The 15,550-nt window shown below is 42.4% G+C and overlaps 1 protein-coding gene across 7 annotated transcripts in view; it reads left to right on the top strand.

The window, feature by feature from the left end:
• Nucleotides 1-6,973: 6,973 nt before the first annotated feature.
• Nucleotides 6,974-15,550, top strand: part of camsap2a (calmodulin regulated spectrin-associated protein family, member 2a) — an 87,034-nt gene continuing 78,457 nt past the window's right edge. For all 7 annotated transcript variants that reach the window (XM_014215758.2, XM_014215761.2, XM_014215759.2 and 4 more), the window contains exon 1: nucleotides 6,974-7,600. In XM_014215758.2, coding sequence (XP_014071233.2) covers nucleotides 7,459-7,600 — 142 coding nt within the window. In that variant the 5' untranslated portion in view covers nucleotides 6,974-7,458. The remainder of the gene's footprint in view (nucleotides 7,601-15,550) is intronic.

Consider the following 15,550-nt stretch of genomic DNA (forward strand, 5'->3'; position numbering starts at 1 on the left):
TAGCCACTACACAACACAACACTAAACAATACATGAATTGCACTTTAACGGTGACAAACGGTGCCCAAAAACGGTTAGGGCCTACATAAAGCTGTCCCAACAGCAGAGTCCCAACAGCAGTCCCAACACCTTACCACTGCTAAACTTGGCTATCAGCGCAGCCTTTAATTCAGCCCCATTTACTGGCTTTAAAAAAAACATAGCTGATATGGCTGACTTGCTTAAACAAATGTGGTTTCTAATGACAATTGAGATGTACAAACTACGGCATAAGGGGACGACAAGCAGATAAGAGGCAATCCATAATTTTGATTAAGACAATGAGTGAGCTATGATGGACATAGTCAATATAACTATTTGTTCAGCACTTTTGAAATGTACAGCGACATAACTCAGAACATGGGCTGTTCTTACAGTGTTCTCCCTGTACAACAAGTAACGGGATTGCCTCAGGATACCGGGTGGCGTAATCCACGATTACCAGGATGTATTGGTGTCCCCTCGCGGTCTTCACCAATGGACCAACCAGATCCATTGCCACCCGCTCAAATGGCACTCCTATAATGGGCAAGGGAACCAAAGGGTTTCTATAATGTACCCTCGGAGCTGTGATCTGGCACTCCGGGCAACTATGGCAGTAGTTCTCCACGGCGCGCTTGACTCCGGGCCAGTGGAATTGGTTCCCGATCCACTCCCTGGTTTTCTCCATCCCCAGGTGTGCCATAAGCAGGTGGGTGTGGGAAAGCTGCAACACAGTCCTAACATACTGCCTGGATATGAGTAACAAGTATTTTGTCTCCCCATTGTGCTTTACTACCTGATACAATAAATTATGCTTGATGGCAAAGTGGGGGTAGCACCACTCACTTACCCCAGGTAACAGCACGCCATCCACCGAATGCCCCTAGCATTCTGGAGATTGGGGTCTTCTAACTGGGCCATCCCGAACTGACCCGTGAGGATTCCCATGTCATGAGGTCCGTCTGGGGCCTCCACCTCTATAAAGGGGAGCCTGAGGTCTTCCTCGCACGGTGGCTCGCTTGCCGTAGCGGGGTCGTCTCCCTCCTCCGGGTCCGACTCGGGCCCAGTGGACACCTCTCGTGGCAGGGGGTGGGTTGCACAGGTCACCGTCCTTTTTCCTTTTCTTCCTACCTCACATGCGCGCCTCCCCAGGTCCCTCCTCCACAGTGCCTGGAAGAGAGGGCAATCTCGACCGAGGACAATAGACACGGGCAGGTTAGGAACAGCCCCCACGCGCACCTAGCACTCCCCCTTAGGGGTGATTATCCCCACCAGGCACAGGGTACCTCTTCGTGTCCCCGTGTACACAGGACACTGTCACCTCCTCGTCCCCCGGTTCATCTTTCCCCACTCAGGTGAGCCACTGCGGGTGGGCCAGGGTCACCATGCTGCCGGAATCCAGCAGAGCGCTGGTGTTAATGCCATCGATTCGTACAGGAACCATTGGAGGGGCCGTCTCGGTGTGCGCCCAACAGGAGGTGACATAACTTGCCATCCGGGTTAACCCAGAGCTGGAGGATGCGGAGGGCATGGCCTCCTCCCGGCCGGGGCAGCTCCATGCGAGGTGTCCCGGCTCACCGCACACATAGCAGCGTCTCTGATCTAGGTCCAGCAGTGGCCGACGTCATAGGTTTGGGTCACCCTCCTGCTTCCCGGCCTCGGCTGGTTCCGTCTGGGCCCCCTTCAGCCCCTCGCCTCTCTCTGTGTTGTTCATCCCCCTCCCCTCTTAGCAGGTCCTGGGTGTTCTGGTGAGTTTCCACAGCAGCCAGCAATTCCTCCAGGCTCTGGGGGTTCTGCATGCTCACCGTGTTCTTCATCTCCTATGGCAGGGCCCGAAGGTATCGATCCAGGATGAGCTTGTCGATCATCGGGAGGGACGGTACGTCAGTTAGTAGCCAGCCCTTGATGAGGTGCACCAGGTCGCTCATCTGAGCACAGGGGGAAAGGGTGGGGTCAAAGGCCCAGTTGGGGACCAGTTGTGCACGGCGTGCGAGGCTGAATCCATAACGGCTCAGGATCTCACGTTTAAGTCCCTCATAATTCGCGGCCTGGTCAGCGTTCAAGTCAAAGTAGGCCTTCTGGGCCTTCCCGGAGAGGTAGGGTGTCAACAGGCTGGTCCACTTGGGCTTGGGCCATCCTTCCCTCTGCGCCGTCCTCTCGAAGGTGCACAAATACATCTCCACCTCATCTTTCTCCCTTAACTTAACCAGGAACTGATTAGGGCCAGACTCCTGAGCCATTCCAGCCTTCAACTGGGCTACCTCCGCTACCAGTCTGAGGTTTTGTTGGTGCTGCTCCTCCAGTGCTTGCTCCTGGAGAGCCTGTTGCTTCTGCTGGCTGAGGATAAACTGAGCCACCATCTCCTCCATGGTAATCTCCATACGCTCGACCCCACGGCACCCAAAGCTACTGAGTTGCCCACATTCTCCACCATATGTGGTAAACCGTGGGGTGTTGGGTTGAGCGTGCAGAGATTAACACAGAGACAGGAAGATTTTAGTCCACAAACACAACTTTACTAGGCCATAAAATAAACATAACAAAGAAAATCCCGTAGGTTTGGCTCGGTCGTTCTTTTCAGCTTTGGCTCTGTGTCGGTCTCTCCCGGGCCTCTCCCGCAGTGTGCCACAGTGCTCCTTTTATGTGGCCTCCACGGCTGGTTGGCACTTTCCCCTAATTACCTCTACTTGGAGCTATCCGTGTCGGGGTGCCCAGCTCGTGTACTCCCAGCAGAGGGAGCCAACGTTGCATCATGTACCTCACCTCTATTACCACCCCCGGGTTAGACCTCCTGGGATACGACAATAACAAGCGCACCTCTGTAGGTTGTAAAAGTGTTACATGGTCTCTGCTCATATCATTGCATAGTGCAGAGAATACACAAGAGTTCAGGGTCCTTGCTTTAACAAAGTTAACAATTTTCACTATACTGTCCAAAACATCTTTCAAGCTGTCAGACATTCCCTTGGCAGCAAGAGCCTCTCGGTGGATGCTGCAGTGTACCCAAGTGGTGTTGGGAGCAACTGCTTGCACGCGCGTTACCACTCCACTATGTCTCCCTGTCATGGCTTTTGCGCCATCAGTACAGATACCAACACATGTTGACCACCAAAGTCTATTTGATGTCACAAAGCAGTCCAGTACTTTAAAAATAACCTCTCCTGTTGTCCTGGTTTCCAGTGGTGTGCAGAAGAGGATGTCTTCCTTAATTGACCCCCCATAAACGTAACGGACATAGAGTTGAAGTCGGAAGTTCACTACTTACTAGATTTACACATCTAGTTTTTCTGGATCTATGTCAAGTAATGCAAGGGGAAGAAATGGCACAGCAGCCATTTTGGGAGGGGGTGTGGATGACCACACACCATAGCAGTCATCTTTTCTTCAAATAATATTTTTGCAGGAATCTCCTTGCGAATGATTTTGCCGAAGATTGTATCTCCGCCGGCATGGGCAACCAGAAAAAGTGGTTGCCCAAAAACTGAAAAACGGGTTTGCTAACATTACTAGCTAACTGTAGTAGCAGCCAACTAATAATTGGATCATTTGGACAATAACTCGATTATTGAATTACTTGAGTAGTTTTCGCTAAATAATACAGAAACAAGCTTTTTTTTATGTTCATACATGAATAACTGTAACTCATTTCCAAGTAAATTGATGTTTGCAAAAGTGTAAATATTTGTATGTTGTGCATGTGATTTTGTTTTCCTGAGTGTCTTGTTTTTCAACCACTACACAAATTTCCTGTTAACAAACTATAGTTTTGGCAAGTCGGTTAGGACATCTACTTTGTACATGACAAAAGTAATTATTCCAATAATGGTTTACAGACAGATTATAGACAGATTATTTCACTTATAATTCACTGTATCACAATTGCAGTGGGTCAGAAGTTTACATACACTAAGCTGACTGTGTATGTAAACAGCTTGGAAAATTCCAGAAAATGATGACATGGCTTTAGAAGCTTCTGATAGTCTAATTGACATCATTTCAGTCAATTGGAGGTGTACCTGTGGATGTATTTCAAGGCCTACCTTCAAACTCAGTGCCTCTTTGCTTGACATCATGGGAAAATGAAAAGAAATCAGCCAAGACCTCAGAAGAAAAATGATAGACCTCCACAAGTCTGGTTCATCCTTGGGAGCAATTTCCAAATGCCTAAAGGTACCATGTTCATCTGTACAAACAATAGAACGCAAGTATAAACACCATGGGAACACGCAGCCGTCATAACACTCAGGAAGGAGACGCGTTCTGTCTCCTAGAGATGAACGTACTTCGGTGCGAAAAGTGCAAATCAATCCCAGAACAACAGCAAAGGACCTTGTGAAGATGCTGGAGGAAACAGGTACAAATGTATCTATATCCACAGTTAAACGAGTCCTGTATTGACATAATCTAAAAGGCCGCTCAGCAAAGAAGAAGCCACTGCTCCAAAACCACCATAAAAAAGCCAGACTACGGTTTGCAACTGCACATGGGGACAATGATCGTACTTTTTAGAGAAATGTCCTCTGGTCATATGAAACAAAATCAGAACTGTTTGGCCATAATGACCATCGTTATGTTTGGAGGAAAAAGGGGGAGTCTTGCAAGCCAAAGAACACCATCCCAACCGTGAAGCACAGAGGGAGGCAACATCATGTCGTGGTGGTGCTTTGCTGCAGGAGGGACTGGTGGATATACTGAAGCAACATCTCTAGACATCAGTCAAGGAAGTTAAAGCTTGATCGCAAATGGGTCTGCCAAATGGACAATGACCCAAGCATACTTCCAAAGTTGTGGTAAAATGGCTTAACGACAACAAAGTCAAGGTATTGGAGTGGCCATCACAAAGCCCTGACCTCATCCTATAGAAAATTTGTGGGCAGAACTGAAAAAGCGTTTGTGAGCAAGGAGGCCAACAAACCTGACTCAGTTACACCAGTTCTGTCAGGAGGAATGGGCCAAAATTCACCCAACTTATTGTGGGAAGCTTGTGGAAGGCTACCCATAATGTTTGACCCAAGTTAACAAAGGCAATGCTACCAAATTCTAATTGAGTGTATGCAAACTTCTGACCCACTATGAATGTGATGAAAGAGTATTATTCTGACATTTCACATTCTTAAAATAAAGTGCTGGATGGGATTAAATGATTAAATGTCAGGAATTGTGAAAAACTAAATTTAAATGTATTTGGCTAAGGTGTATGTAAACTTCCGACTTCAACTGTTTATCAGGAGCTGTGCCAGGCCCGCCACGTCTGTTGACTCATCCAGCTGTAACGGATAGAATTCACTGGCTTGTATGCAAAGCAGTAATTGTTTCTAAACATCTCCTGCCATGTCACTGATGCATCGTGAAACAGTGTTGTTTGATGAAGGCATTGTCTGTATAGTTTTTTGGGCCTTTTCCCCCAGCATTATCCCAGCCATATCCACGGAAGCAGGAAGAATTAAGTCCTCCACAATAGTATGAGGCTTGCCTGTCCTAGCCACTCGGTAGCTCACCATATAAGACGCTTCTAGACCGTTCTTATTAATGGTATCTGTTGCTTTTATACATGTCTTACTACTTGATAGTCGTCTTAATTCTCGCTCAAAAAAACTAATGTGGCTTATTTTTCAAATTGGCATGTTTTGTTTCTAAATGTCTGCACAAAAGTGAAGGTTTCATCGAGTTGTGAGATTGTACTTTTGCACATATAACACACTGTGGCTGAGGAAAGACACTACTCCCAATATAAGTGAACTCCAAATCAATGTAGTTCTCATCATATTTGTGCCTCTTCGATGGTCCAACGTCCCTGTCTGTTGTTCGGCGCTTTCCAGGGTAAGGGGGCAGTAGCTCTTCAGCTGCATCATATTCCCAACTGTCAAGTGTCTATGCTAGCTGGGCTAACAACAAATGCAGAATTACTGATTCTAGCATTGGACGTGCTCGTGGAAGCAGAACAATTTAGAGCTGGCATGTGTCTCTATGGGCCTTACCTTTTTTTTTAACCATTTATCAACTTTCGAGCAAACGGAATGAGCAGCAGCTACGTTTGGCTACATACGGACCGTTTGTGGAATTCTCGCGAGAGAGTAACGGTTAATGTGATTGGTTGTTAATTATTTGACATTGTGTTGTTATTTCGCTGAACACTAGATGGTTTCATTTTGGTATTGCAACGAGGCTACTCAGGCGACAAAAAAAAAACTCACCCACATGTATAGCCCGTTGGAAAATATAAATGGACTGTTTGAAAATGTGAACAAATAAAAATAAATGAACCCTATAATTTCCTGGTCCTTTTAAAACATTTGGCGTACCCCCGACGGCATTTCGGTAACCCAGTCTGGGAATACCTGATGTAGTGTATCTTGTATCTTGTCCACCAACTCAGAACGCAGACTGATATTGATGACGTCTCCAGTTAAGTACATGCTGGGTAATGTAGTTCAGGCCAAATATTCTCACGACAGGAAACAAGTAGGCTATTTTACAAACATGTCCGAAGCAAATTGACATGTTGACATAAAGCTGCACAACATGACTTCAGTTAATCAATGTCGAATTCAACAAGCCTCTTATCGATTGTGAATATTAGGACTACAAATCCCTATAATAAAGGACTGATGCATTAATCATACTGTGTATACTTGCAACTGACAATACATAGCCAACCTACCACAAAATGTTAGGCAAATTCATCTATTTATGAGAACCATCTATTTATGAGAATAACTCCTGACTAAGACACACTTAAATAATCCATCTCATTGCTGAAAGTTAAAATTGTTATATTCCAGGGGTGCATTCTACATATACGCAGACACAGCATTGTATCCAAACAATTCAAACTATGCATGCGTACATTCTGTTTTATTTACACTCTGTAGTAAAGGCATGCTTTCCTCTTTTGCATGTGGTGCAGAAGTGGCTGGGTGGTATGCGCACGCGCACTAGTGCAGCTCTTTTATAGCCACAGTGCGGCAGGAAAACCGTAACAAGCGAGGAAAAGCAGAGATTGAATAGTGGAGAAAAAAGCTATCCAAAGGGGAACATGTAAAGGAAGAAGAAAGAAGAAAGACTGAATAATGGGAATGTTTTTTCCTCTCTAGCTGAAGAAAATCTGCGTATTTCTCTTTGAGATTAAGAAATAGGTTGACAGCTATTCAGCGAGCTCCATTTCAAATGGTAGCAGCAGAATGGATGGAAAATACAAGGAGAGGCACTGCTTCCACGATTCATATTGACTCAAAGGAGTTAGACGATACCTTACCGATGGCTTGCAGTCAATTCTCCATGTCTCCTCCAACGAATTGTAAATTGACGTAGGCATTGAAGGCTGCAAATCAAGTCAAGTTTGGTGCATTACATTCCTTTGGTGGGATGTCATCGACTTCTATTACTACATAGTAACCTTTGGGTTTCCGACGGCTGGTATTGGCACTTCAGGGTGTTATGATGGGTGAAGTGACGGACGCAAAGGAATTAAAAAATACCTTTATTGTTCCCGCAATAAAGTCTTTTGACCGTTATGATTTTTCACGAGCAAAAATCTGCTGTAGCCTCACATGGCTAGTGGCCAAAGCATTTGTGACAGGTAGGTGGTTTAAACATGTATTTTGTCAATAATTACATTTTAATTGTTTTTCAAACACATTGGTCAACAATTTGGCTATTCTTCCCTGCAATATTATCGCTCAGCTATACAAATAACATCACACACACACCATTCAAGCTTGCAATATATTACTGTACAGTTATTGTATGTATATTACAATATGTGTATGTACATTGTTGTACAATGGATTTGTATGTAGTATTTATATAAATAAATGTTGAATCACTTTATTTAGATTTCCCCAAGAGGAGAATATCCTTCCATAACAAACACACATACATAATTCCCAAAGAGACCTATGCTAAGAAAAATAACTGTTGCATGATAATTTCCTATCTAGTTCAGTTGAAGTGGACTGTAAACATGAAGTTGTGAAGGGATGCCACAAATGATCTCATCAATCTCAACAGATTGTGGATGTCTCCTGCTTGAGAGCTGTGACCCTGAGTATGACAGGCCCACTCCATAAAATCAAATCTAGATGGGCATAATGGAGTTACATTCATTATCACATGGTTATTGTTGTACCATGGTTATCAGTAAGCTTTCAGTTGGCAAATGTGGCTCATATTACATAATACTAATGAACTAGTACCTAATCGGGTTCATATTTGGGGTTAGGCCTATATATACAGTAGCCCCAAATGTTACGTTTGTGACTGTTTCACATAGTTCAAAGTATTAGAAGAGTAATAGGAGTCACGTTTGGATGACCAATAGGTTCTTCAATAAAGACAACAGTTTTATTAATGTGGTGGTATGCCCAAATAAGTTATTTGTTATATAAACTCCAACCAGAACCCAAACCTCTGTCAATCTTTAGGGGGGCAGACAGACTGATGTGAATCATCGCAGCCCAAATGTTTTCCACCTCAGTCCGTTGCCGTAAACTGCATTGAGTCTCAATGGTCACTGAAGAAAAGAATAGAGAGCTTCTGACTCATCTGTCCGGCAAGGCCCAGCTTAATAATGCGGAATGTAGCTTTGAATGTAGCCTGCTTAGGGGCTGGTATCCCGAACACAAATTGAGAGTAGCCCTGGACTAGAATGCATGTTCAGTAGTAGGAGATTCTGCACTGACAGTGCATTTTAGGCAAGGCTTAATCTGTGTCTGGGAAAGTGGCCCTAGGGATCTTTGCGATGTATTTTAGTTACTGCACCTTGAGTTTCATTCCAAGGCATGTGGTATTGCTATAAGCCTGGTAGTCTAGGGGACAATACCTGACTTTTGAAAGCAGTTATAACAGCAAATGTTCTGATATAAAAGTAATTCCTATCTTATACTTATTTGAGCTGTTTTGATCCTTGGTTTGGTTTTGCTTTGTTTTTGGTAATAGCCAGCAGTTTGCCAGAGGCTCAGGATTGTGCTGTACTCAGTGTACTCAAGCCGACTGTTTACTAAATTGAAGGGCATATAGCGGATGCAGAGATTACTTCGCTAGAGGTAACAAAGTAGTACAGTACACATCAGCTCACTGATGCTAGACAATTATATAATTGTGTTTTAAAGACATCTTCTGGTACGTTGGCGACAATACATTATATGTAAACTTCCTGCTTTAGGCTGGATGATTCAATGTGTAGTTCATACATGCATAATCTATGACCAGAATTACTGTTTTACCTCAATTAGCTGTGCATAGCACAAACAATGTTATAATGAGAGAAAGAAAATCTATGGAATCCAGACATTTTGGTGGTTATTCAATTGAATGTCAAATATACACTACCGTCCGTTCAGAAGTTTGGCGCCACCTACAAATGTCCTTGTTTTTTGAAAGAAAATCACATTTTTGTCCATTAAAATGACATCAAATTGATCAGAAATACAGTGTAGACATTGTTAATGTTGTAAATGACTATTGTAGCTGGAAACTGCAGATTTTTTATGGAATATCTACATAAGCGTACAGAGGCCCATTATCGGCAACCATCACTCCTGTGTTCCAAGTTTATCATTTTAAAAAGGCTAATTGATCATTAGAAAACCCTTTTGCAATTATGTTAGCACAGCTGAAAACTGTTGTCCTGATTAAAGAAGCAATAAAACTGCCCTTCTTTAGACTAGTTGAGTATCTGGAGCATCAGCATTTGTGGATTCGATTACATGCTCAAAATGGCCAGAAACAAAGAACTTTATTTTGCAACTCGTCAGTCTATTCTTGTTCTGAGAAATGAAAGCTATTCCATGCGAGAAATTGCCAAGAAACTGAAGTTCTCATACAATGCTGTGTACTACTTCCTTCACAGAACAGTGTAAACTGGCTCTAACCAGAATAGAAAGAGGAGTGGGAGGCCCCGGTGCACAACTGAGCAAGAGGACAAGTACATTAGAGTGTCTAGTTTGAGAAACAGATGCCTCACAAGTCCTCAACTGGCAGCTTCATTAAATAGTACCCACAAAACACCAGTCTCAACGTCAACAGTGAAGAGGCGACTCCGGGTGCTGGGCAGAGTTCCTTTGTCCAGTGTCTGTGTTCTTTTGCCCATCATAATATTTTCTTTTTTTGGCCAGTCTGAGATATGGCTTTTTCTTTGCAACTCTGCTTAGAAGGCCAGCATCCCGGAGTCGCTTCGTCACGGTTGATGTTGACACTGGTTGAAAATAACAACTAATTGGTAACACACTGTCATAACCATGTCATAATGTCATAACAGCTGATATAACCTGGTCATAACACTGTCGTGACACATATTTAGACCTGTTGTGAGATATATTATGGTATTTTATGTCCGATTTTGACACCTACATAAGTGTCAAAACCCACAAAACCTTCTTTTATAACATTTATGTAAAACATTTTCTTGTAATGTACATCTACATTTTTTTTTAAATGTAACCTTTATTTAGGCAAGTCAGTTAAGAACAAATTCTTATTTACAATTAACTGCCTTGTTCAGGGGCAGAACAACAGATTTTTACCTTGTCAGCTCGGGGAGTCGATCCAGCAACCTTTCGGTTACTGGCCCAATGCTCTAACCGCTAAGCTACCTGCCGCCCCAGATACATTACAGTGTCAAAACCCACATAACCTACCACACAAGGCAAAACATTCCATTACACCATAGCCTACTTCTCAACTGGTATGTTTATGTTATATAACATTTTCTGAAATGTACCATATTCAATTATCATTCTAATTGCTTACACATTGATGTCAAACATGCACCTACCCCAATGCTCTTTTGACTGATGACTGACTTAAGGGCATGTACGTGATAGGCCTATCTGGCTTATATGATGGTCATAATGCTTCTTCGTGGTGTCAGAAAGTGCATTTTCTACAAGTTATAAAATATGATGGAAAAAAGCATGACTGTAAAGAATGAATTACAACAACAACAAAGGATTAAAAAAAATAACTTTCAAATGGAAGGAAACTTCTTGGCAGGGAAAAAACACATTTGAATAAATGTGGGTTTTGATAGTATCATGTAGGTGTCATAACCAGCCATAAAATAACACAATATATGTCACAACATCTACAAATACATTTCTCATTTTACAAGTAAACCTTTTTTAGTCTAGTCTCCATTTAATAAGTTTGGGTCTAATTCATTTAAAATTTTCTCATGACAGTGTTATGACCATATTATGTCAGGTTATGACCGTGTCATAGTGTGTTATGACGCTGGGTGTCAAGTAAAGTCGCATATATAGGCAGAATTAATTCATTTGCATTAAATTACTCTCTAATCAGCTCTTTCTAAGGTACCAAACCCAATAGAATTTGTTTTGTACCAAAATAGTACCCACCTGTTGTGAACATAAACATATATCACTTTAGAATTAACCAATGCATATTTATTTGAGAATAGGAGAAAGATTATAAAAAAGTGTTCAATTGGTTTAGATATGTGGATTTTTTCGTGTTGGCTTTCTTTTCTGAGTGGTGACTGTTTACATTGTAATCTAATCAAACAACAAAATGTTCTATCCAACGAAGGGGAACACTTACTAGACCGTTTTCTCTTCTCTCTTTTCACGTAGTTGCCGTGTCAGTGCATTTAATCCCCATCGTTAAATCAACTTTGATAAACACGTGGGTCAAAACCTTTTAGTCCCATGTCTACGATTTCCAATTATATCCCCATCCTTTTGAGACATCGTGTCACACTTTTCCCCGATAGTAAAGTCCAAGGGAAAAGGTGGTTTGCACAATTAATTGTATGAATATTGTCTGTTTCTATTTGAAAGCAATCAGTGAAGTGACAAGTAGTTGACACATGGATTATCCACTTCTAGGCCAAATGAAAGCTGAACTGAGCTGTATTCTCAGGTGGGCGTGGCTTGAGCCTTGCTAGGTTGCATGTAAAGCTTTAAGGTTTAGTTTTTTAGGATCCCCATTAGCTACTGCACATGCAGCAGCTACTCTTCCTGGGGTCCACATAAAATGTACAAATACATGAAAAAGTACAGAAAGTAATAGACAAGAACAACATTAAGATATTACATTACACTCAAAAGCAAAAATAAAATAATAGTTATGAATAGGAAAGATACCAAGTGACAACAAAAATACTATTTACACACTATATAGATGTTCATATTCTTATATATAGTACAGTTAAATTAGATCTTTAGAATAGTCATGAAATCTGGAACAAATACATCCAGATGTCTGCTTTTGGGAGACTTGCGTGGAGTATAAGCCCTTCTAAAACCAATGTGCTTTGAAACTAGCACTGAACCTCAACAAGACATCTGTTTTGTATTCCTTTAAAGGTCCAATGCAGACATTTTTCATTTTTTTTTATCTCAATAGCAAACCATTTCTGGGTAACAATTAAGTACCTTACTGTGATTGTTTTCAATTAAAATGATGAAAAATAGACTAAAATAGCTTCTTAGCAAAGAGTAATTTCTATAGCAAGAATTTTGCTACGACTGTCTGGGAGTGGTCTGAGTGGGGAAGGGAAAACCAGCTCTTATTGGCAGAGATGTTTGGAACTCTCTTTCTTATTGGTCTATTAACTAATTTAATGCCTGGTGATGTCAACAGGCAGGCCAAAACTCCCTCCCACCAAAACAGGTGGATTTCAAACAGCTCTAACACTAAAAGGGCATTATCATAATTTTCACAATTTCACAGTATTATTCCAACCACAGTGTGGAAATATACACTATATATACAAAAGTATGTGGGACCCCTTCAAATTAGTGGATTCAGCAATTTCAGCCACACCTGTTGCTGACAGGTACAGTTGAAGTCGGAAGTTTACATACACTTAGGTTGGAGTCATTAAAACTCGTTTTTCAACAACTCCACACATTTTTTGTTAACAAACTATAGTTTTGGCAAGTCGGTTAGGACATCTACTTTGTGCATGACACAGGTAATTTTCCCAACAATTGTTTACAGAAGATTATTTCACTTATAATTCACTGTATCACAATTCCAGTGGGTCAGAAGTTTACATACACTAAGTTGACTGTGCCTTTAAACAGCTTGGAAAATTCCAGAAAATGATGCAATGGCTTTAGAAGTTTCTGATAGGCTAATTGACATCATTTGAGTCAATTGGAGGTGTACCTGTAGATGCATTTCAAGGCCTACCTTCAAACTCAGTGCCTCTTTGCTTGACATCATGGGAAAATCAAAAGAAATCAGCCAAGACCTCAGAAGAAAAATGATAGACCTCCACAAGTCTGGTTCATCCTTGGGAGCAATTTCCAAATGCCTAAAGGTACCATGTTCATCTGTACAAACAATAGAACGCAAGTATAAACACCATGGGAACACGCAGCCGTCATAACGCTCAGGAAGGAGACGCGTTCTGTCTCCTAGAGATGAACGTACTTCGGTGCGAAAAGTGCAAATCAATCCCAGAACAACAGCAAAGGACTTTATGAAGATGCTGGAGGAAACAGGTACAAAAATATCAATATCCACAGTCCAACGAGTCCTATATCGACATAAGCTGAAAGGCCGCTCAGCAAGGAAGAAGCCACTGCTCCAAAACCGCCATAAAAAAGCCAGACTATGGTTTGTGACTGCATATGGGGAGAAAGATCGTATTTTTTGGAGAAATGTCCTCTGGTCTGATGAAACAAAAATAGAACTGTTTGGCCATAATGACCATCGTTATGTTTGGAGGAAAAAGGGGGAGTCTTGCAAGCCGAAGAACTCCATCCCAACCATGAAGCACGGGGGTGGCAGCATCATGTTGTGGGGGTACTTTGCTGCAGGAAGGACTGGTGCACTAAACAAAATAGATGGCATCATGAGGGAGGAAAATTATGTGGATATATTGAAGCAACATCTCAAGACATCAGTCAGGAAGTTAAAGCTTGGTCACAAATGTGAATTCCAAATGCACAATGTCCCCAAGCATACTTCCAAAGTTGTGGCAAAATGGCTTAAGGACAACAAAGTCAAGGTATTGGAGTGGCCATAACAAAGCCCTGACCTCAATCCTATACACAATTTGTGGGCAGAACTGAAAAAGCTTGTGCGAGCAAGGAGGCCTACAAACCTGACTCAGTTACACCAGCTCTGTCAGGAGGAATGGGCCAAAATTCACCCAACTTATTGTGGAAAGCTTGTGGAAGGCTACCCGAAACGTTTGAACCAAGTTAAACAATTTAAAGGCAATGCTACCAAATACTAATTGAGTGTATGTAAACTTCTAACCCACAGGGAATGTGATGAAAGAAATAAAATCTGAAATAAATAATTCTCTCTACTATTATTCTGACATTTCACATTCTTAAAATAAAGTGGTGATCCTAACTGACCTGAAACAGGGAATTTTTAATTGGATTAAATGTCAGGAATTGTGAAAAACTGAGTTTCAATGTATTTGGCTAAGGTGTATGTAAACTTCCGACTTCAACTGTATATAAAATCGAGCACACAGCCATGCAATCTCCATATAACAACATTGGCAGTGGAAGAGCTTACTGAAGAGCTCAGTGACTTTCAATGTGGCACTGCATAGGATGCCACCTTTCCAACAAGTCAGTTCGTCAAATTTCTGCCCTGAAAGAGCTGCCCCGATCAACTGTAAGTGCTGTTATTGTGAAGTGGAAACGTCTAGGAGCAACAACGGCTCAGCCATGAAGTGGTAAACCACACAAGCTCACAGAACGGGACTGCCGAGTGCTGAAGCATGTAGCGCGTAAAAATCCTCTTTCCTCAGTTGCAACACTCACTACCGAGTTACAAACTGACTCTGGAAGCAAAATCAGCACAATAAAGCAAAATCAGCACAATAATTTTTTGTCGGGAGCTTCATGAAATGACTTTCCATGACCAAGCAGCCACACACAAGCCTAAGATTCCCATGTGCAATGCCAAGCGTTGGCTGGAGTGGTGTAAAACTCACCGCCATTGGAAACGGGTTCTCTGGAGTGATGAATCACGCTTCACAATCTGGCAATCCGACAGATGAATCTAGGTTTGGCGTATGCTAGGAGAACGCTACCTGCCCTAATGCATAGTGCCAACTGTAAAGTTTGGTGGAGGAGGAATAATGGTCTGGGGCTTTTTTTCATGGTTTGGGCTAGTCCCCTTAGTTCCAGTGAAGGTAAATCTTAACGCGACAGCATACAATGACATTCTAGACGATTCTGTGCTTCCAACTTTGTGGCAACAGTTTGGGGAAAGCCTTTTCCTGTTTCAGTATGACAATGCCCCCGTGCACAAGGCGAGGTCCATAAGAAATGGTTTGTCGTGATCGGTGTGGAAGAACTTGACTGGCCTGCACAGAGCCCTGACCTCAACCTCATCAAACACCTTTGGGGTGAATTGGAACGCCGACTGCGAGCTGGGCTGAAAGGAAGCAAGTCACCGTGGCAATGTTCCAACATATAGTGGAATGCCTTTCCAGAAGAGTGGAGGGTGTTATCACAGCAAAGGGGGGACCAACTCCATATTAATCCCCATGATTTTGGAATGAGATGTTCGAAGAGCAGGTGTCCACATA

Source organism: Salmo salar, chromosome ssa10 (assembly GCF_905237065.1).
Source record: "Salmo salar chromosome ssa10, Ssal_v3.1, whole genome shotgun sequence".
In the NCBI taxonomy this organism is placed as follows: domain Eukaryota; kingdom Metazoa; phylum Chordata; class Actinopteri; order Salmoniformes; family Salmonidae; genus Salmo; species Salmo salar.